General features: G+C 38.4%; 1 protein-coding gene across 2 annotated transcripts in view; it reads left to right on the top strand.

Moving 5' to 3' along the window:
• The window catches only part of ASXL3 (ASXL transcriptional regulator 3), a 171,584-nt gene extending 165,111 nt beyond the window's left edge, over positions 1–6,473 (top strand). For both annotated transcript variants that reach the window (XM_074340180.1, XM_074340179.1), the window contains one exon: positions 151–6,473. In XM_074340180.1, coding sequence (XP_074196281.1) covers positions 151–3,858 — 3,708 coding nt within the window. In that variant the 3' untranslated portion in view covers positions 3,859–6,473. The remainder of the gene's footprint in view (positions 1–150) is intronic.
• Positions 6,474–20,492: the final 14,019 nt, after the last annotated feature.

Raw genomic sequence — 20,492 nt, 5'->3', positions numbered from 1 at the left:
AGACCCATTCAGGGATTCGGCTGTATGTAGTTCATGCCACATTCTGAGAAAATGCAGTTCCTTCTCCTTTGCACTGTCCTGTGCCCCGTGTCTCCTCTGTGATCATGGCCTAAGCATTTTATCTTCCTTCCCGTTCTCCCCTTCCTGTAGATCCAGCTTTCCAAAATCGGTCCACCTTTTATTATCAAGAGCCAACCCGTCTCCAAACCTGAGCCTCGAGCATCCCCCAGCTCATCTGTCGGTGGGAGGAACACAGGAGCCAGGACCCTTGCCGATATCAAGGCCCGAGCCCAGCAAGCGAGGGCCCAGCGAGAGGCAGCAGCTGCAGCTGCTGTAGCAGCAGCAGCGAGTATTGTCTCTGGAGCCATGGGGAGCCCCGGAGAGGGTGGAAAGGTGAGAACCCTGGCTCATATCAAAGAACAGACAAAGGCGAAGCTCTTTGCAAAGCATCAAGCCCGAGCCCACCTCTTCCAGAACACTAAAGAGACCCGGCTGCCTCCGCTTGGCTCAAAGGAAGGCCCTCCTAGCTTAGAAGTTCCTTCTACCCCTGAAACAAAAATTGAAGGTTCAACCGGTGTCATTATTGTCAATCCAAACTGCAGATCTCCTAGCAACAAGTCTGCCCACCTCCGGGAGGCCACCACTATATTACAGCAGTCTCTTAACCCAACTAAACTTCCAGAAACTGCCACTGACTTATCTGTGCGTAGTTCTGACGAAAACATACCTGTGTCACATTTATCTGAGAAAATTGTTTCATCTACCTCTTCTGAAAATAACAGTGTGCCCATGCTTTTTAATAAAAATTCTGTCCCTGCGTCTGTCTGCAGCACTGCTATGTCGGGAGCAATTAAAGAACATCCCTTTGTGAGTTCTGTTGATAAATCCTCTGTTCTAATGTCTGTTGACAGTGCGACCACTACAATTTCTGCTTGTAATATAAGCATGTTAAAAACCATCCAGGGACCTGACACCCCATGCATAGCCATTATACCAAAATGTATTGAGAGCACTCCCGTTCCTGCCACCACCGAAGGCGCCAGCATATCGAGTTCCATGGATGACAAGCAGTTACTTTTATCAAGCAGCAGTGCTGGTAACTTAGTCTCCAGTCAGTACACCTCTGTGCCAACTCCTTCCATTGGAAATAACTTGCCAAACCATCTCTCCACTAGTTCTGTCTTGATTCCCCCAGCGGGAATGAACAGATTTCCTCCTGAGAAGATAGCCATGCCTGGGAGTGAAGAACAGGCCATTGTGTCCATGGGAACCACTGTGAGAGCCGCCCTCAGCTGCAGGGAGTCCGTAGCCGTGACGGACACGCTGGTTGCACGCCCACCTGTCGCAGTGTTTACCGGAAGCATGCTGACCATAAACTCTTACGATGATAGTCCTCCCAAGTTAAGTGCTGAAAGCTTGGACAAAACGCCAGGGCCTCGCAATAGGGCAGACAATTCTGGGAAACCTCAACACCCTCCAGGGGGCTTTGCACCCGCAGCCATAAACAGATCGATTCCATGTAAAGTCATCGTTGACCACAGCACTACGCTGACCTCCACTTTGTCTCTGACTGTCTCCATTGAAAGTACAGAAGCCAGCGTGGACATCCAGAGCAGGTCGGGGAGGACAGAAGCAGCCACACAGCCCGTGGCATGTCCTCAGGTGTCTGTTATTAGCAGGCCTGAGCCGGTTGCAAGCGAAAGCATAGATCACGGTTCTAGTTTCCTTGCTGCTGCTTCAGCAAAACAAGACTGTAAAATGATGCAGGCCCCCTGCACCAGTCTCCGAGAAGTACCCCTTGTTGTGCCAGATAAATTAAATGAGGTGGCTGCTCCTAGTAATAGCTTTGCCGAGCAGTCACGTGGCCCGACCACTTTCAAAAGTGAAGCAGACACAACCTGTAGCAATCAGTACAACCCAGGCAACCGGATTTGCTGGAATGATGAGGGCATGAGGAGCACGGGACAGGCCCTGGTTAGTCACTCGGGTCCGAGTAAACAGAAAGAATATCTAGAGCAGAGCTGCCCAAAGGCTATCAAAACGGAACACACTGGCTACTCGCACATGTCAGAACTTCACCCTAGGAGTCTCATAACTAGTGTCACTCTCCCTGTGAAATCGGAACCTCATGAAATGGACAAGGGCTTTAGAATGGATACTGAAGACTTCCCTGGCCCTGAGCTGCCTCCCCCGGCTGCAGAGGCCATCCCGAGTGTGCCACAGACGCAGAACACGAAGGCTCCCACCTCTGGTCCCTTGGAAGAGGCGATTTCCTTGGCGACAGACACCCTGAAAAGAGTTCCTAATGCAGGGAGCTCAAGCTGCCGTCTGTCATCTGTAGAGGCAAATAATCCACTGGTGACACAGTTACTACAGGGCAACCTGCCTTTGGAAAAAGTGTTGCCGCAGCCCAGACTGGGAGCCAAGCTTGAAATTAACAGGCTTCCTCTGCCTCTTCAAACTACCTCAGTGGGTAAAACAGCACCAGAGAGGAACATTGTTGAACTGCCGTCCGGCTCTCCGAACCCCGACGGGAAGGGCTACTTGGCAGGGACCCTTGCACCACTCCAAATGAGAAAGCGAGAAAACCACCCCAAAAAGAGAGTGGCCAGGACTGTGGGGGAACACACCCAAGTGAAATGTGAACCAGGGAAATTGTTGGTGGAGCCAGATCTTAAAGGGGTGCCTTGTGTCATCAACGCCGGCCTGAATCAGCTAGGACACAGCCAGCCGTTTAAGCAAGAGTGGCTGAACAAGCATGCGGTGCAGAACAGAATTGTTCACAGCCCTGAGGTCAAGCAGCAAAAGCGGCTGCTCCCCTCATGTAGCTTCCAGCAGAGCCTCTTTCATGGCGACAAGAATGGCAGCTTCCACCCTGATGCTGGTACCTCCCACAGACAACCGTTTTACCAAATGCCCATGGCTGCCAGGGGCCCCATTCCTACCGCAGCTTTGCTGCAGGCCTCTGCCAAGGCCCCAGTGGGCTGTAATGCATTCGCCTTCAACAGGCATCTTGAACAAAAGGGACTGGCAGAGGTGGGCCTTTCTTCAGCGCCTCACCAGCTAAGGTTAGCCAACATGTTATCCCCCAGTATGCCCATTAAAGAAGGTGAGGACGTGGGAGGGGCTGGGCATGGGATGCCAAACAAAGCACTAGTGCATCCCCCACCACCCCCGCCCCCACCCCCTCCACCCTTGGCTTTGCCCCCGCCTCCGCCCCCACCACCTCCACTACCTCCACCTCTTCCTAATGCAGAAGTCCCAGCCGATCAAAAACAACCTCCTGTCACCATGGAAACCACTAAGAGACTTAGTTGGCCACAGTCCACGGGCATATGTAGCAATATAAAATCAGAACCTCTTTCTTTTGAGGAAGGTTTAGGCAGCAGCTGTGAACTGGGCATGAAACAAGTTTCCTATGACCAGAATGAAATGAAGGAACAGTTAAAAGCATTTGCGCTAAAAAATGCAGATTTCTCTTCCTATTTGCTTTCTGAGCCACAAAAGCCTTTTACCCAATTAGCTGCTCAGAAAATGCAGGTGCAGCAACAACAGCAGCTCTGTGGAAATTATCCAACAATACACTTTGGTAGTACGAGTTTCAAAAGGGCAGCCTCTGCCATTGAAAAGTCCATTGGGATTTTGGGAAGTGGCTCCAACCCTGCCACAGGCCTGCCTGGTCAGAACGCTCAGATGCCCACTCAGAACTTTGCCGACAGCAGCAACGCGGATGAATTGGAACTGAAATGCTCTTGCCGGCTGAAAGCCATGATTGTGTGCAAAGGCTGTGGGGCCTTCTGCCATGACGACTGCATAGGTCCTTCCAAACTCTGTGTAGCTTGCCTGGTTGTGCGATAAGAGCTATATGAAAGATGCAGTATCCCTTTTCAACATGGGAAAGCCAAACGGCCTCAGCAACAACAAATTGAATTACTCAGTGGTTTATAGCGTGCTAATTTATTTTACTTTGGAACAGGTTATCTTCTCTCTATGGAATTACTGTTTTCTTGCATTTCTCGGAAAGGGGCGATCATGTCCCATCTGAGTGGCTCAGCAGCATGTCTTTTGCATATTTAGTTGCCATTCCCAGCTTTGGAAAATTTCTGTCCATGTGTATACAGGTCACTACCCCATTGTTTTTTGTTTTTGTTTTTTATTTAGGTGTAGCTAGCAAAAGGACATTTTAAATTAATACTAACCAGAAATGCAGATATAGAAAGAAAATGGTAAAAGTGATTTAAGGTGGGTATGCATTCTTCTCTAGATTAACCGTTATATATACCAAGGATTTTCACAGTTGACTCTTCTGGAGCTGCCTTTGCCACAGTGATTAAATCATATTTGGAAAGGGGAATCTGATTTAAATGTATGATTCCTTGTATTTACTCATATCACAAAAGATACATTAAAGGAGGTGTGTCATCAATGAATTCCACTGTCCTTATTCTCTTTCCTCCCTGTTTACTCTTTTCACAGACTGGCAGAAAAATGTGTCTGCCTTGGACATTGTACACACATTGTAGTGAAATGTATCCTAGGCCTGAAATTGCAATGTGGACCTCATGCCTAGTAGTCTGGTTCGAGCCCTTTGACACCTGATACTATAAGATCAGTTGGCCAGCAGAGAGCCAGAGGCTCAGGATTTCAGAGCTTCATGTGTGGCTTCTAAGAGCCAGTATTGAAAAACAGCGACAACAACAAAGTGCCCTGAAATTAAAAGAAAACAAGTAAAATGCTGTGTATGCAAACACATAAAAATGGGTGGATAATGTAAATATTGTTCCATTCTATTCATTCTGATAGTAGATATAAAAATTGGGGGGAGGGGGGCAGGGGAATAATGGTAGCCCTTTGTTGATGATACCAGTGCATTCTGGCTTCCAGCTTTGCAGAGGTTGATCACCTCTTTTTAAAAGTGTCATTGATGATCAAAGGGACTACAGAAGTCTGACGTGTTGAAACTTTTCCGGACAATTTTTTTTTTTCCCCTCATGATTTTACTCAGATATAGCACTCAATTTAAAAACTGTTCTAGGTATTGCATGTTTTGTTTTCTTTCCCCTTAGATGAATTCAGTGCATTCTTCATATTTGAGAGAGTGGAACTGCTTTTGAAAAAGGGATACTGCATCTTACAAATATTGTCAGTGTTTCTCCAGTAAAGTCTGAGTGTTGACTATTTGAGCTACATTCTGTATACTTTGGCCACCTTCATGCCAGAGAGAACAGTTTTAGTTCAGGAGGCTCTGTTCCCTAAAGCAAGTTCAAAAGCACATACATATTGTGGGAAAATGGAAGACAACCAAACCACGCCCATTTAACTTAAGATTACAGAGCACAAAATGTGGAGTGCCATTAACCCATTGATTGATTGAGGCTATCGAATTAAAAGAAAAACATGGAGGGAAAATGTCATCTGTTCAGCGTAAGAATGACAGATATTTTTACATGGGATCATCCTAATCAATATAAACTTTTGACATTCCCTTAAAATATGTCTTAAAAGTTAACTGGAATGAACAGAAATTACATTCCTGGGGGAAAAAATACTTGTGATTTTTTTTTAATAGTAATCAATCATGGTGTATGTTGTTGTTTTTTTCCCCTCAATATTTATTATTGTGATGTTGCCAAATGTTGTTAGGTGACAGAGACATCATTATTATTGCTGATAGTGGAAGAAGATACTTTATCTTAAAAATGAAAGGAAAGCAAAGGAGGGCCTGGCTTTGTGGCTGTGTTGGTGCTTCAGTATTATCACTTCTGTTTTTCACATTAAAATTAACAAAATTAACTAATGACTGAGAAAATTAGCAATGCACTTAACCAGCCCTTTCCAAGAAATGCAGCGTAAGTTCCAGTAGATCCTTAGTTCACTCTACGCCAGATTTCGTTTGGGTGGCATCCTCACCGCTGGTGTCTCAATGGTCTGCTTGGCTCTGATGTCATCTTGGTTCAGAAGATCATGCTCTAGTCTCACAGAGGGGCACCCCTAAAATACAGACACTTGCATGTCAACTCCTTCCAAATTCAGTTGCCTCTCTACCAGTGTCAGATACTGTCTACACCAGCAGATTCAAAACTACCACATCAGTAACTGACACGGTGTTTAAAGACGCTCCAGTCTACAAAACCTTTGCACTCTGTATACAATGGAGGCTAAAGTGATAATGAGCCCATTATCCTTTCCATCATTGTGGAATACTGCCTGAGGTTGCTTACTGGGAATAAAGAAAAGTGCCCTTCTGTATGTTTTGATTTTTCACGCAGTAAGTTGGAAGAATCAATTGTTGGTCGTGCATGGGATTCTATCACCCAGGTCCAAAGCGCATCATTTTTCTATGCCCTGGCTCTTTTTTTGCCCAGTTTAAATTCCTAGTGTTTACCTATGCTTTTTATTACTGAAAAATTAGTATCTTTGGGCTAAAAAATAATGGACAGAAAGAAAAATTCACAAGTAAAAACTGGGTCAGATATTTTACAAGTGTCCATTATATATATATATATATATATACACACACACACACACACAAAAGCCAGTATCTTTGGATTAGGTGAGTAGGTTCTTAGTTTCCTGATTTCCACAGGTGTCTGCCTATGTGCAAATGGAGTATGTTATTTACTACATGGTTATTGTGGTGTAATGTGCAAATTTTAGTGTGTGCATTATCCTGATTATTGGACACTATGCTATCCCCTATCAGGAATAGAGCTTGCACATGTGACATGTACTTTTTTTTTTTAATCACAAAGGATGTACTTACATAAGTAGCACTTTTTGGAGCAGGGGGAGGAAGAAAACCGCTATTCCCTAATCCCCCTCCTATATAATATGCATATGCCTGAGTGTATAAAGACGTTTAGTTAGTTAATGGGCATGTTAATAAGAACATTCTGATGCAAATTCATTTCCAAAATGAAAATAATGTCCTTCCCCCAAGTGAGAATAGCAGAAATGTTGGTGAACTGAGCACCGTAGTTATATTTCCCTGCTAAAGTCTATTTTGAAAAAGCAAACTTGAAAACAAACCTATGAGGATGAGCCTGGTTGCTATAAAGACTTGGTGGTGGTATGTGTTTCTGAGATGAGCTATAAAAGGTTTGGTTAACTTCTAGACCTTGGATAGTCTTACTCATTCAACATAAACATACGAAAACAAGCTGGTGGCGTGTGGTATGCATAATGCAGTCAAGAGTCACAATACGAGATGCTGAAGCCGTTTCCTTTACACAATCACACAATTTCAAAAGAGGAAGTTACTATGGCCTTGGTTTCCCAGTTCCTCCTTGGTCTGGTGAAGTCCTGGGTTACAGAAGCTGAAACCAAGGATAGGGTTGCATCGTCTCTCTGGTGTCACAGCCGAGCACCATGCGAGCTGCCTGGTGGGAATGAGGCTGCTGAACATGCGGAGCCCAGAGTCACTGTCCATTTGTGTTTCCAGAGAACAATGTGAAGAGTCCTAGCAAAGGAACTCAGCAGACTGTCAGGGGCCTATGTAGCCAAAATGTCACTGAATATAAAAATCTTGTCTTCAGTCTTCATGCTTTGTCACTGTAAAGCAAACAAAAGCATTTTTACTATAATTTAAAGGAGCTGCTTTTTTATAGCACATACTATTTCGCTTTGTACTATATTTGATAGTTGCAGAATAATTTAGACAGTAGAAAAACCTTGTTGTATTTGTACTGTTCATGAATGTTTCAGAGAAAGTGCTTTACTTTGTTGCCATAATTTTCTTGTACTGCTGTATTTTCCCCCTGCTTTATGGAAACCTAATCTGATTCCTATTTTCAGTACAGTTTCTTTTTTTTTAAATGTGTGTTTGTGTGTGTATGTTTTTATTTTTTATTTTTTTTTATTTTTTATTTTTGGTTATTGTTTGTTTTTTTGGATTTTTTTTGGTCAGTATTCTGAATGTTTACATCTGTTTGACATTAGCCATTTAATGCCTTTTTTTTAAAGGCAGTATTATACTCTCACAGTCTAACAGGAAAATGTGAAATCAACCCAAACATAACATGCATGACAAACACAGATTGGGGCTAAGACCCTCAACATACAGACATTTTGTATCAGCATACAGAAAAGTAAAACCCTCCTTCAGTCCTTTACCAAAGAATATATTATTCCCACAGGAAAAAACTCAGAAAAGGTGTGTAAAATCCTCAGAAGGGGGAGCAGTTGACTCAGTAAGACTGCTACAATTTAAAACTGTTATGCTTGCTTTGATACCTGACTAAATGTGACTGAGTGCAACAAGCATTTAAACGATTTTTAGGCAGTGTTTTGTTTAGAATTCAGGGATCATGCATTCTTTAATGGTGCTGTTTGTTTTTTATTTCTTCTTTTCTATAAAGAAAAAAGTGTTGCCTACAAAAGTGACTGCTCACAATACCATAAGTTAAATGAAATGTTTGTCTTTTCATGTTTCTCTGTTTTTCCCTTTCTCAAACTAATAATTTGGGTTTAAATATTAAACTATTCTGGAGAAAATAAAGAAATTAAACATTAAATAATTGTCATTTTTATTTTTTTGTGAAATGTGTTATACATGCATTAAATGTACTAATAAATACATTGAAAATTTTACTTAAGAAAAAAATGTATAGGGAAGGCAAACCATATGCTGCTGTTAAATTATCTACCCTTCTTGGTATAGTGAATTGTCAACATAGGATTATAACTATTTTTAAAATACTAAAAACCAAAACTGAAACCTCTGAAATTAACCATATCTACTATGTTTATCATTTAGAAATATATTTGTACCTTTTTGTTTTCATAAAGATCTTGTTAATTATTTATACTAAAAGACATTCAGATCAAGCAAATTGTTACTACCATATTTAATTTTAACTTTCAAAATGATTTACAAAAAAATATTTTAATTGTGTGTTTTTTTAATCTTAGATTACATATTATAGCTACAGCTATTCGAATAAAGTGCTGGGAACCATTAGAACAAAATTGCCTCAGTTATATTTACATTAGTTTAAAAATATGCATATCGTTACAGTAAAATGAATCGGAAAGCATTAAACAATTGGCTGTTAAATCTGAGTTCAACTGTTTTCATCTACATGGAAAATGTTGTCTTCAGCCACCAGATGGCGAAAGAGGATGTTTACTTTTGCAAGAAAAAAAGAACAAAACAAGCTTTTTCCTTCTCCTTTTTAGTTTAGAAACTAAATTAAATGATTATAATAAAGTCCAACTCATTGAAGTAAGTAAATGGAAGATAGGTACTTCTAAGGTTGATAAGTTATTTTCACTACAATAATGACATTCCTTTTTTGTCCTGTATTTTCTATTAAAATATTTACAAAATACTTTTTACATTTTATTTAACATTCAGTATTTATTTTACTGTTTGCATTGCTCCACAGGCATCATCTATTCCAAAGTTTATTAGAAAAATTTGAACAGTCCAGCATTCTTTAAAATGACGTTTATGGAAACTAATCTGAATGTTACATATGTTTTAATTCATTTATTCTCATAAAACAGGTACAGTTATACAATTTTTATATAAATATTCCATTATTCTTAATACATTAATGTGGCCTAATTTGAGAAATAGTTCTTGGGATCTAAAGTATTTATTTACATCTGTCATAGTGCTAATCTGAGGACAAGTGGCTTACCCAATGATTCGTCAGTTTTCACACAGATACTTCACTTTTATCAAAGGTAAGTATATTATTTTAAAAGAACGTAACCGGGAGAGTAGTTGACACAACTTTTTTGGGCTTCTTTCTGTAGAATACAATGAACAGAAATCCTAAAAAGTGTTTCTCACTCCACATAATTATTTGAAAATGTTAGTTATAGGTTGCCTAGACTTAATACTTCAACTTCGTATCACATACAATTATCCACAGTGATATGCAGAAGTGAGAAGTCGGAATAATCCAATGTCACAGCTAATGTGGAAGTCTAAATTGAGCAATGAATCTAGTTCTCCTCTTAAAGAAACTTTTATCCAAGTTGCCAGTGTAATTAATTACCATACACTCTCACTAACTGGAAAGGTCATTGGATTTACAAAGAGTTGATTTTTTTCCTTTGTCATTTTATTTAAAATATCCAGTTTTGTTTTTCAGCTTTATTAAATAATATCCCATTGTGATACCTGACTATAAGTGAAGCTGATATTGAAAATATTTAGCAATCCTGCAAAGCATGAGCCAATCCAAACAGATGCCAGACAAATCAAAAGAGATGGCTCTATTACAACAAACTAATGAAGATTGGCTGAATATTAGTTTTTTTGAACAAAGGAACTCTTGAATCTGCTTTTATTAATAGTTTGATTTATTATTAGTATATCCATTGCATTTATGGGAATGTTTGTTTCAGAGGTACTTTTCTTAAGCTAAAATTTCCATCTACAATCTCATATTATTTTTTGAAGGAATTCATTTAGAGGTGATTCAAAGGTGAGCTTTAACCCAAGCACAATAAAATATCCGGGAGTTTCCCCTTTTTGCTTTTTATAGCTAGCCTGTTCAGTGGACACTCCCCATAAATAGCAATGTGACCAAAGGATGGGAGCACCAGATGCTTCAACAGAAGGTCCTGGACATTTGAGGTCATATAAGATATATCTTGTTTTCTGTGGGCTCCTCAGAAAGTCTTTATTATTTTGTGATAAACTTGTAGATGGAAAATAGGTTTTACCTTTCACCAAACTTGTCTCTCTAGTTTCAAATTATGGTTATATTTCAGGAAAACACTGTGCCCCAAAGCCTTATTCTTCAATGATAAGAGAACATGGAAGGATTTCAGAGGAGTGCAGAAAATATGGGTGTATTTTCCTTGATACATTAGGTTTTCAGTATCCAATTCTAGGATGCTCTAACATCTTCCATATATAGGAAAGTGTGGTTGGACTCAATGACTATTGGAATCACATGAGCTAATCACGACACCCCCTTCCTATACAGAAGCTGCAGCATGAAATTATATCCATTTATATAGAAATAAAAAACATGATTTCTTATTGTAATATAAAATTCATTTGCCATCCAGTTTAAATTTCAAAATGAGGAATCAAAAGTCTCGGTGTATGAGAGGGGACAGTTCTCCATAATGGCTTCTAAGCAGAAGCCACTGAGACATTTTATACTTTCTCTTCCTTTAACATGTGAGCTCAATATAGATTTTTTTTTTCAGTACTACGTGTTTTTTGGTAAAATAATTTTTAAACTTCCAGGGGGGGATAAAGCTATGGGAAATGAGTTGGCATCTTAAAAGGAAACATTCAAAAATTCAGAAACATTTTTATAAAACTACTTTTAGAGTAGCACTCTGGAGCTTGGAAAGGTTCTTTTGTGGAGTCTTTTCTGTCCAAAAAGCTTTGTTTGGCAAAAACTGGGAATAATCAAAGATACCACTTTCTACAATGTGTTTTCTAATTTTGATTCAGTAATAAATCATTTCCAAGTCTTTAGCTCTCATAACCTGAATATGAAGGAGATTATAAAAATTCATATAAACTTTTAGAGATTTAACTGTATACTACACCAAATATAGGCAATTTTCCAGAGTTGTTTCAAAAGGTCGATTGTCTTTATTAGAAAATAATAGATAATACTTGTGAAATGCTATGGACCGAGTGTTGCAAAGCATTTCATAGGTAGTATCACATTTATCCTTAGAAAAATCCTGTTAGGTAGGCACTTTTACTATATCCATGTTATAAATGAGGAAACAGGCTTCGAGTGTTAAAAGAAAAGAATACAGCTAAGATCTAGAGTATGAAAGGTTTTTCAGAGACCAAAGCCCATCCTCTTATTTGCTACAAGATGCAATGACTTCTACACAGACTATTAGGTATTGGGGATTCTGAGAAAAATCGGAAGATCTCAAATCTTGAAAAAAGTTGTAGGATAGGAGGAAAGATGATAAAATAATTTTAATGTGACAAGAGAGTGACCAAGACATGTCCAAGGTGCAGTGGGGCTGAGAGCAACCAAGTGGACGAAACCTTTTAGGATTGCCAATGGATGAGATGAAACCTGCAGAGGAGCAGCCATTGCTCACCTGGGTGTAGTTTCAGGGCAGTCCCACTGGTGGGAGGGCGTGCTTTTCCCTGTAAACACCCCAATCATTTCCCTTGAACAGGATTCAGTAAAAACATAGTCCTTCCTGACAATGATTTCTGCAAGGTGTATAATCCTTTACATATTTTAGAGATCGGTCCCTGAGCTCTTCTTACGTGCGTCTAGGAATTTGTTTAGATACTGGTAATTGATTTTGTAAACGTTAACATACTGAAACGATGTTTGTGGTACCCCAAGTTCTCAGTGGTCATTGAGTTTGGTTTGTTTTTAAATCAATGTAATATAGTCTTACGTTAAATGTCAAATAGTATTACAGAGCCTATAGCCAAAAAAAGGAGCAGTGCCCTGATATAAATTACAATGTGGACTATATATTTTTTTAAGGTGAAGACATTGCTTCTGACCAGGTTCTTCGATAGGATTCAGATAAGAAAACAGTGAATCGTGTACCTGCAAGTTGCATTTTTGGATTGAAGTAAGAGCGCTCATAGTACCTTGTCCAGTACTTCTGAGAAATAAAAGCTTCCCACTTTCCTGATGATCACAAGAGGAAAATATTTTGGCCATTGGGGAAAATGAAGAAGCATAAAAGAGGCAGCCAACAGATAACACCAGGATATATAGTGCCAGAGATAAACTTCACTTGCCTCAATATTTTTTTCCAGACAAACAAGTGAATCTACTGCTTCATTCTTTCCAGCCTGGGCACTGGGAGCATGAATGATAGCTATTAACATACACAGAAGCCTATTCTGTAGCACTCAAGGGAATCTACCCTCCTGTCCATTATTATGCCAGAGCTGTAAGAGCATGAATTTCGCTTAGTCACATTTCTATTCAGTGTCTCACTCACCATCTTCCCCACAGGACAAAGCCATCTTTTATCACCCCTTATAAATATTTTTTTCTTAAAGCCATCTGGAATATTTTCAGTATTTTAATAAGTAGTAATTTGAAGATCTGTCTAAGTAATCATAAATCTATTTATAAGGTTAGATTGTGTGAGAAATTGCATTTTGCCATTTCCAGAAAGAGATACTTTAACTTTCCTTCCTACTTAAGTGGAGTGTGCCATCTCACTGAATGTAAGCAGACCTTACTCTTTGACTCTCAGTACTTGTAAGGGGATTCAACTGGGGCACTTTCGGTGCCAAGATTCATCCAACATTCAATGAGCAAACACTTTTTTTTCTTTTTTAATCACGACTTCTATGGTAGGTACTGAATTATAGGGATACAAGATTTTACTGATGAATACAAGTTTCTTTAGTGTTTTGTGCTTCAGCATCGTACCATGAAACATTGTCATTAGACAAAACGGATTTTCTCAGAAAATGCCATTCTCGAAAGTACCTTTCTAGGAAACATCCTGTTCCCCAGAACAGCTTGGGTGTGGATGGGGGGAATAATTGAGGGGATGAAGTTTTGGAAAGATAAATCTCTTTGAAGTCGTTATTTAACTTCATGACTACTTGGGGTTCAGAGTCAAAATATTTAGGCGATATAGTACAAGAAGCAGAATGCATTTCTGCATTTTTTACTGGAGAAATTATACTTTCTCAGTTAAAATAGAAAAAGAAAATCTCCTTTGTATAGAGAATGGTTTGTCACCAATTTGGGCCCACTTGGAGAAAACAGCACAGATGGTCTGGTTTGCTTCAGGATGTGGTTCCAAGCCCTGCGTGATTTACCAGAGAAGGTAAGTCAGCATCTGCTCATTTCATTTTGGTTCCACTATTGTAGTCATAGATAGCAATGTGCATTAACATTCTTTTGTCACTCGCCCTTAGCAGGAAAATGAATGTTATCTTCTAGCTAGATTAGACAGTATTTTCCCTATAGTTTTACATTCAAATTAATGAAGGGATGCTTTAAAATAATCTTTGCAAGCTTAATAAAATTTGGGATGCCCTGAGTTAGAAAGCTCTTTGGCCAAGATTTAGTAAATCATACTTTTTAAAGTTAACATCAAACTAATTTATCATAAAGAAAAAACTGGGCTCTGCAATTGGCTATTCTTATACATGGTCTGACTTAGAAAGCTCTTTGGCCGAGATTTAGTAAATCATACTTTTTAAAGTTAACATCAAATTAATTTATCATAAAGGAAAAACTGGGCTCTGCAATTGGCTATTCTTATACATTGTCATTTATTAAAATATTGTCATGGGATATTTCTGTCTGTAATTTGCCTGTGAAGATGGATATTTAAAAGATATTCGGCACATAGATTTGACCTGTTCTTATGGTTTGCAGTTGGCTCATATAAATATTACCAAGAATGAAGGATAACTTTAATAATGGGAAATCTGATTTCTTGATCCATTGTTCAGCAAATAGATTTATGCAAATCTGAAGAGGTTAGCTCCTGCATAGGAAGCAAATATCTCCCCAGGCTATGCACAAATGGAGGTCTACATTCCTTTTCAATCATTTCCTGAGTGATAGTTTATAGTTAGAGAGAGCTGCCATTCATTTTATAGTGAGCCTCGTATGTGTAACTGGACTGAAACCGACTGAAAAGCAGACATAGGATTGGGTCTATTTTGGTATCTCTAGCAGCTTCCATCGCGCATAACATAGGATTGTCCAGTCATGTGCCCGACAGTGTTTATATTGTTGGCTTCCTCTGTGCCAGGCTCTGTCATGGGTACTACAAGTACCGAAATGAACAGTCAAAAATCTCTGAGTTTTTATTCATGTGTCAGGGGACCAGTAGCAAAGAGATAAATATATAACATATATATTATGTTTGAAAATGGAAAGTGCTATGAAGGAAAGGACGTACAGAGTATCATGGTATGGAGATTGTAAATGCGTATAGGGTTCCCAGGGAAGGTCTCACTGAGACAGTGCTATGGAATGGATTGTGTCCCCCAATTGATACGTTAAAGCCCTAACACCGAATGTGACTGTATTTGGAGATAACCCTATAGAAAGGTAATTAAGGTTAAATGAGAATAAAGATAGGGCCTGATACTATAAGGTTAGTTTTCTTACAAGAAAAGGTACCAGAGTGTCCTCCTTCTCTCTCTCTCTCTCTCTCTCTCTCTCTCTCTCTCTCTCTCTCTCTCTCTCTCTCCCTCTCCCCCCCCCTCTCTTTCACTGTCTCTCGCTCTGCCATGTAAGGATACGAGAAGACATCTGCAAGCCAGGAATAGAGGTCTCACCAGAAACCAAATCAGCCAGCACCTTGCTCTTGGACTTTCCAGCTTCCATAATTGTGAGAAAATAAATTTCTGTTGTTTAAGACACCCTGTCCATGGTCTTTTGTTGTGGTTGCTCAAACTGACTACCATAGAAGGTCGCCTTTGAGTAGAGAATTGCAAAAGATGTGAGGATGCAGGAGCGTGCCAAGGGGACATCTGATGGAGCAGCCTTTGGGTGCAGGCAAAAGCAAATGCAGGGCCCCTGGGTCCCAGTATGCTGTGGTAGATAATTTACATAAAATTATCTCTGACTCTCAGAATGTCCCTCTTAGAAGGGGAGGCTCTTACACAAGGCAAAATAATGAACTTTCTGGGACTTTCATTTACCAAGACTCTTGCATGACTGATGGGATCAGTTATTTCCAAAGGCCTAACCTGAGAAAAAAGTAGAATTTTCCCAGTAAATGATGAAAATTAATTATTTTTTTTTTACCCATGTTGTTAGGCTTCTAACAAAAAGTTGGATTATTTATTTACCAAGTGAGATACTAAAAGGTATCATGTCATCTAGTGCCTTGCTAGGTCTGAAGCCACCCCTGAGAGCTAAGAAAGTGGTGTGATCCCCATTTTCAGATAAGGAAAGGTAGAGTCAAACATATTAAGTCACCCAGAAAGGGCCCTCTGTCTCCAAAGGCCATAACTTTTATAAACCATGCAGTTCTAGGTACGTGCCAATATGAATGAACTGCTCCAGAATTAGCTCCTCTCCCTCAGCTCACTTCTACTTGGGGGGAGCTGTAAATTTTAAAGAAACTGTCAGCAGGGATATGTTTTTGTCTGGTGGAGCATTTTATTACTTTTTTTTCAAAACCTTTGAACAATGTATACACCACTGTCTGACCTGTACTTGATAATTGCACCATTTAAAATGCAAAATCTTCAAAAAAATCGAATGAATAAATTCAATTTTTGCCTCTCAGTTAAGTCTATGATCTATAATAGCATCAGCTGTGAAGCATTCCCTTGCCATTTATAAATAGCATGAGGGAGAGACAAACTAGTAACCATACAGTAACTGTGGCATCAGGAAGAAACTTCATCTGCCTACTTATACATGCATGTTTCTGCCTGACAGAGTCCTGGAGTTGAATGAATACAGGTCATAGCTCCAGAAAGACTTGCTTGAATTCCGATTTTGACATTGACAAAGAATGTAGTCTGGGTTAATTTACTTAACCCACCTAACCTATGGAGCTTATCCATAAAGATGCAGTGATGGTAACCTGGCAAGATAGTTGTGAAGGTTAACAATACATGTAAACTGCTTAGCATAATGTTTGTTACATATTACACTCACAATAAATGATCTGTGGTATTCATAGAGGCATATTCTTCCCCATAGTGTTTGCAAAGACTGCATTTTGATGTTGGAAATAGACTCAGCATTCCCTTGACATCACCGTAACTTTAGGATATATTATCATTTCCATTTCATAAAGGGACAGAGACAAATGAAATGTAAATGTTTTTCCAAGTTTGTGTTATTTCCTATTAATATTATTGTTGAGGTTCTCTGAGTATACAGTTTTACTCAGAGTGCCAATGGTTCTGAAACTTCAGTATGCATTTAAAAAGCTGAGGAAGTTTGTTAAAATGGGCAAGTCTGGGCCTCAACCTTGGGGTTCTGATTTAGGACCAGTCCAAGAAATTCTGGTCAGAAAATTCTGATGAGAAATCTGAAAACACATTGCACGAAGATCTCCACTGTATAAAATATTAATTTACCACTTAACATTAGAAGGCTGAAAACTATCAGCTACCTAGCTTTTAAAATTAACAACAGTTGTCTGTAAGAGTAAATATGTAAAAAATTGGTAAATAATTGGTAAATTCTTAACAAAAAAGAATTGGTTAAATATTGGTTTAGCCATATGATATAATGCAATACAATCACTAAATATAATATTACAAAAGGATATTTAGTGACATGGGGAAGTAATTCACAGTATGTTGAATGAAAAAAAATAGCAGTTTAAAGTGTTAGGTTAAAAAAGACGTTGTTATTGAAAAACCAACTATACATCAAAAAATACAATATATAGTAGCAAGTGACTATCAATGGTTAATTTAGGTTTGGAGGTTTTGAGTAATTTTTGTTTTATTCTTTGTCTTTTCTGAATTCTTCAAGACTTATTCTTTGAATATATAACACTTTTGTTAGCAGATTTTTAAAGCTATTAAAATTAATGGCAGCTTTTAATTATTATGAAAACAACATGTCCATCTACAAAGTCATTCTGAGTAATGTTAAAATTTTATATTATATTCATAGAATATTGGGTGATAAGGTTTAATGTTTTATATTTTTTTCTCATAGTTGAATATGCTAGTTTATATTAGAGAGCTCAGTTGGATGACAAAAGGTCTTTTTGTGGGTAATATTCATCCAACTGAGCTCTCTAATATAAATTATCCACAAAAAGACCTTTTGTTGAAAATAATGTTGTCTTTTACTTCACTAAACAGTAAGAGATAGGATAAAACAATAGGAAAGTATATTCATGTAGTATATTTATCAAATTTCTGCTGCCACCCAGTGGCTGCCCAATCTGTTTTACATGTATTTTTCACAGAGCCGATTGGCCAATAAAGTTGTTCTTGAAGAACATCATTTATTTGTAGGTAAAACCACTAAGATGTTTTGGGTCCACATGAGTGACTTGCCTACACACCCAGCTTGTGCCACCAATTCTAGAATCTCTTTCTTGCTGTAGCACAGTCCTTCTTAAGCTAATGTTCCACGGATCCTGTGCGAGGGATAGTTGCCACACAGAAGCAATCGTCAACACCCACTCACTGAATTAGATCCAGTCACCTTTAAGTCTCAGAGAAGAGAAAAGGTGAGGGTGAGGCCAAATTATACTTGAACGTCCCCAGAGTTTGACAGGGACACACATAGATACAAAGGGATTTGCAAGTCTACCACTAGCTGAAGCGAGGTCCCCAGAATATGATTTGAATGAAAACAAGTACAAATATGAAGGAAAAGTAAGAAAAAACAATATCTGAACAAGTTCCAATCCCAATAGAAAGAAATTTTAGAAAACATGCCACCTCTAGAACACCAGATGAGAAGTGTGAAGGTCAAATTTGTAAATCAGTGTTTCCATAGGTTTGCAAAAGCCTTAAGAAAAGAATGGAGAGATATACACCAAAGTACTATCACTGCTTGCATGACGTGGGTGAAATAAAAGGGGAAAATGGTCTTTCCCCCACCTCTACTTTTTTTAATTAATAATTGTTACAGTGAATGCACATAATAATAAATATATATATTTAAAAAGCCTATGAAATATTTATTGTGAAATGAAGGACATTATAAGCACTGGTCTAGTGGCTCCTTCTTGCATTTCCATTTCTTTGGGTAGAGAAGAGAATAAACAACCTGGAATTGTCTTCAGGGCTGTCAAAAAGTCCGTTTTCTCAAAGAAGACATGAATATAAGAAAAAGTGAAGGTTGAGATGCCTCAACACAAAGCAAGGCAATTTAGGGACCAAATAGCAACCAGGTCAAATACATGTAAAAAATAGAGACATCTTTTGATTGAAGGACAGCTCACAAAGTTGAAGCCAATACTAAATCAAGCTTTTGAAAGGGCAGTGTCAAAAAATAATTTAGGAGCTGAAAGAAAATGAATAAAAAAGCACTTGTATGGGATAATGGCACATTTCAAATTCTGATTGAGCCACAGTGACCTACAATGGTTGCTCTGTACAGGGCAGACTGGAAAACCCTTCAGTACTTGTAAAAATCATACTCATGACTGGTTCCTATGGGTTATTAATTCTAAAGCAGGGAAGTGGGCTTTCAAGTTGTTGGAGAGTAGGGCAAGGATTGGTCAGTTGTAAAGACATGGGTCTCAGAGTCTTTCATTCCTGCATAGATCTTTTTGGATCAGGTCCTATTTTAAGCTTAGAGAAATGAACATGATTTTCACTTTTTTTTTTTTAATTTTGTCCCAGGCCTCTTGTATTTATGACACCTTTTTGATTTGGCTCATTCCTGTCAGGTTTTTACTTTGGAAGTCTTGACTGCAAAAGCATATGGAGATCTGATTTTTATTTTTCTCTTCTTGGAGAATTAGCAAACATAAAAGAGGTAAATTTTTGATTGCCTTCTATTGACCAATTTAGAAACATAACCGACTGATATTGTTAAATTGAGAACATGTAAAATGACAGCACATATTTGTTCAAATTATGTTTCTGAACTGTTTGAAAATCAATTACTCAAAATGTATCTTATGAGTTTCAGAACAGTAGCAGTTGACATACATGTATATGACTGAGGAAACTGCTAATGTTGTGTAAGCAACACAGGAAATACATTAAGACCAATTAAAGTATTTGTTGCCATGCCTTTATAAAATTAAATACTTGCTGACCACCTGTATGTAATAGCCTTCCCCACTCACCTCTCTCTCTCCCTGCTTTATTTTCCCTGCTTTATTTTCTTCTGTATAATTATCATTATTGAAGACAAAGGTTAGAGAGAGGCTTTGAATAAAAATAAAAGCACAGAAGTCAGTTATATAACATAGATATGGTGCTTTTATATTTTTTATGATCTCAAATCAGCTCAAACATGAGGTTATTTTTTCTTAAGAAAGAAGGCAAAAAGGACAATTTTCAAACACAAGCTATCTTCAAAGATCACTGAAATCTATTTGAGATTCGATCATGCCTATCACTTAATACACACTGTAATATTTTTAGACATTCTTATTTAACTTTGTAATCTAACAAATTCATGCATTAGGTAATTAAATCTTTATTTAGTATTTGTTTACATTTTAATTCCTATTCAGTAGTTATATATCTTATACTATAATCAATATTATTAGCTTGAAGCAGAGGTTATTAAGTATTAGTGTGCCAAGAACTAACTTGGATGCTTGTTGAAAAGGTATATTCTGGGTCTCTGCCATCAAGAATTGGTATATCGGGAATGGGGCCTAAGAATCTATATATGCAATAGGTTAATTCTGATATGCATAGGGCAGATATTTAGAGAATATGATTGTCACCTTGTCACCTGCTTTTATTATATGCTGACAGGTAGTGTAACTCTAATATAATCTCTTTAGAACGTAATTCCTGGACGAAAGTGGGCAGTGAAAGCCATAATATAGATACCTCTGACGGGTAAGATTACATTGAGAAGGCTGATTTGTTGGATTTGTGGAAAAAGTATATAGGCTGGGACTTTGCAAACATA

The sequence above is a fragment of the Rhinolophus sinicus genome, linkage group LG09 (genome assembly GCF_036562045.2).
Source record: "Rhinolophus sinicus isolate RSC01 linkage group LG09, ASM3656204v1, whole genome shotgun sequence".
In the NCBI taxonomy this organism is placed as follows: Eukaryota; Metazoa; Chordata; class Mammalia; order Chiroptera; family Rhinolophidae; genus Rhinolophus; species Rhinolophus sinicus.
Note: the sequence above shows the minus strand (reverse complement) of the source record. Positions and strands in the feature narration are given on the sequence as shown.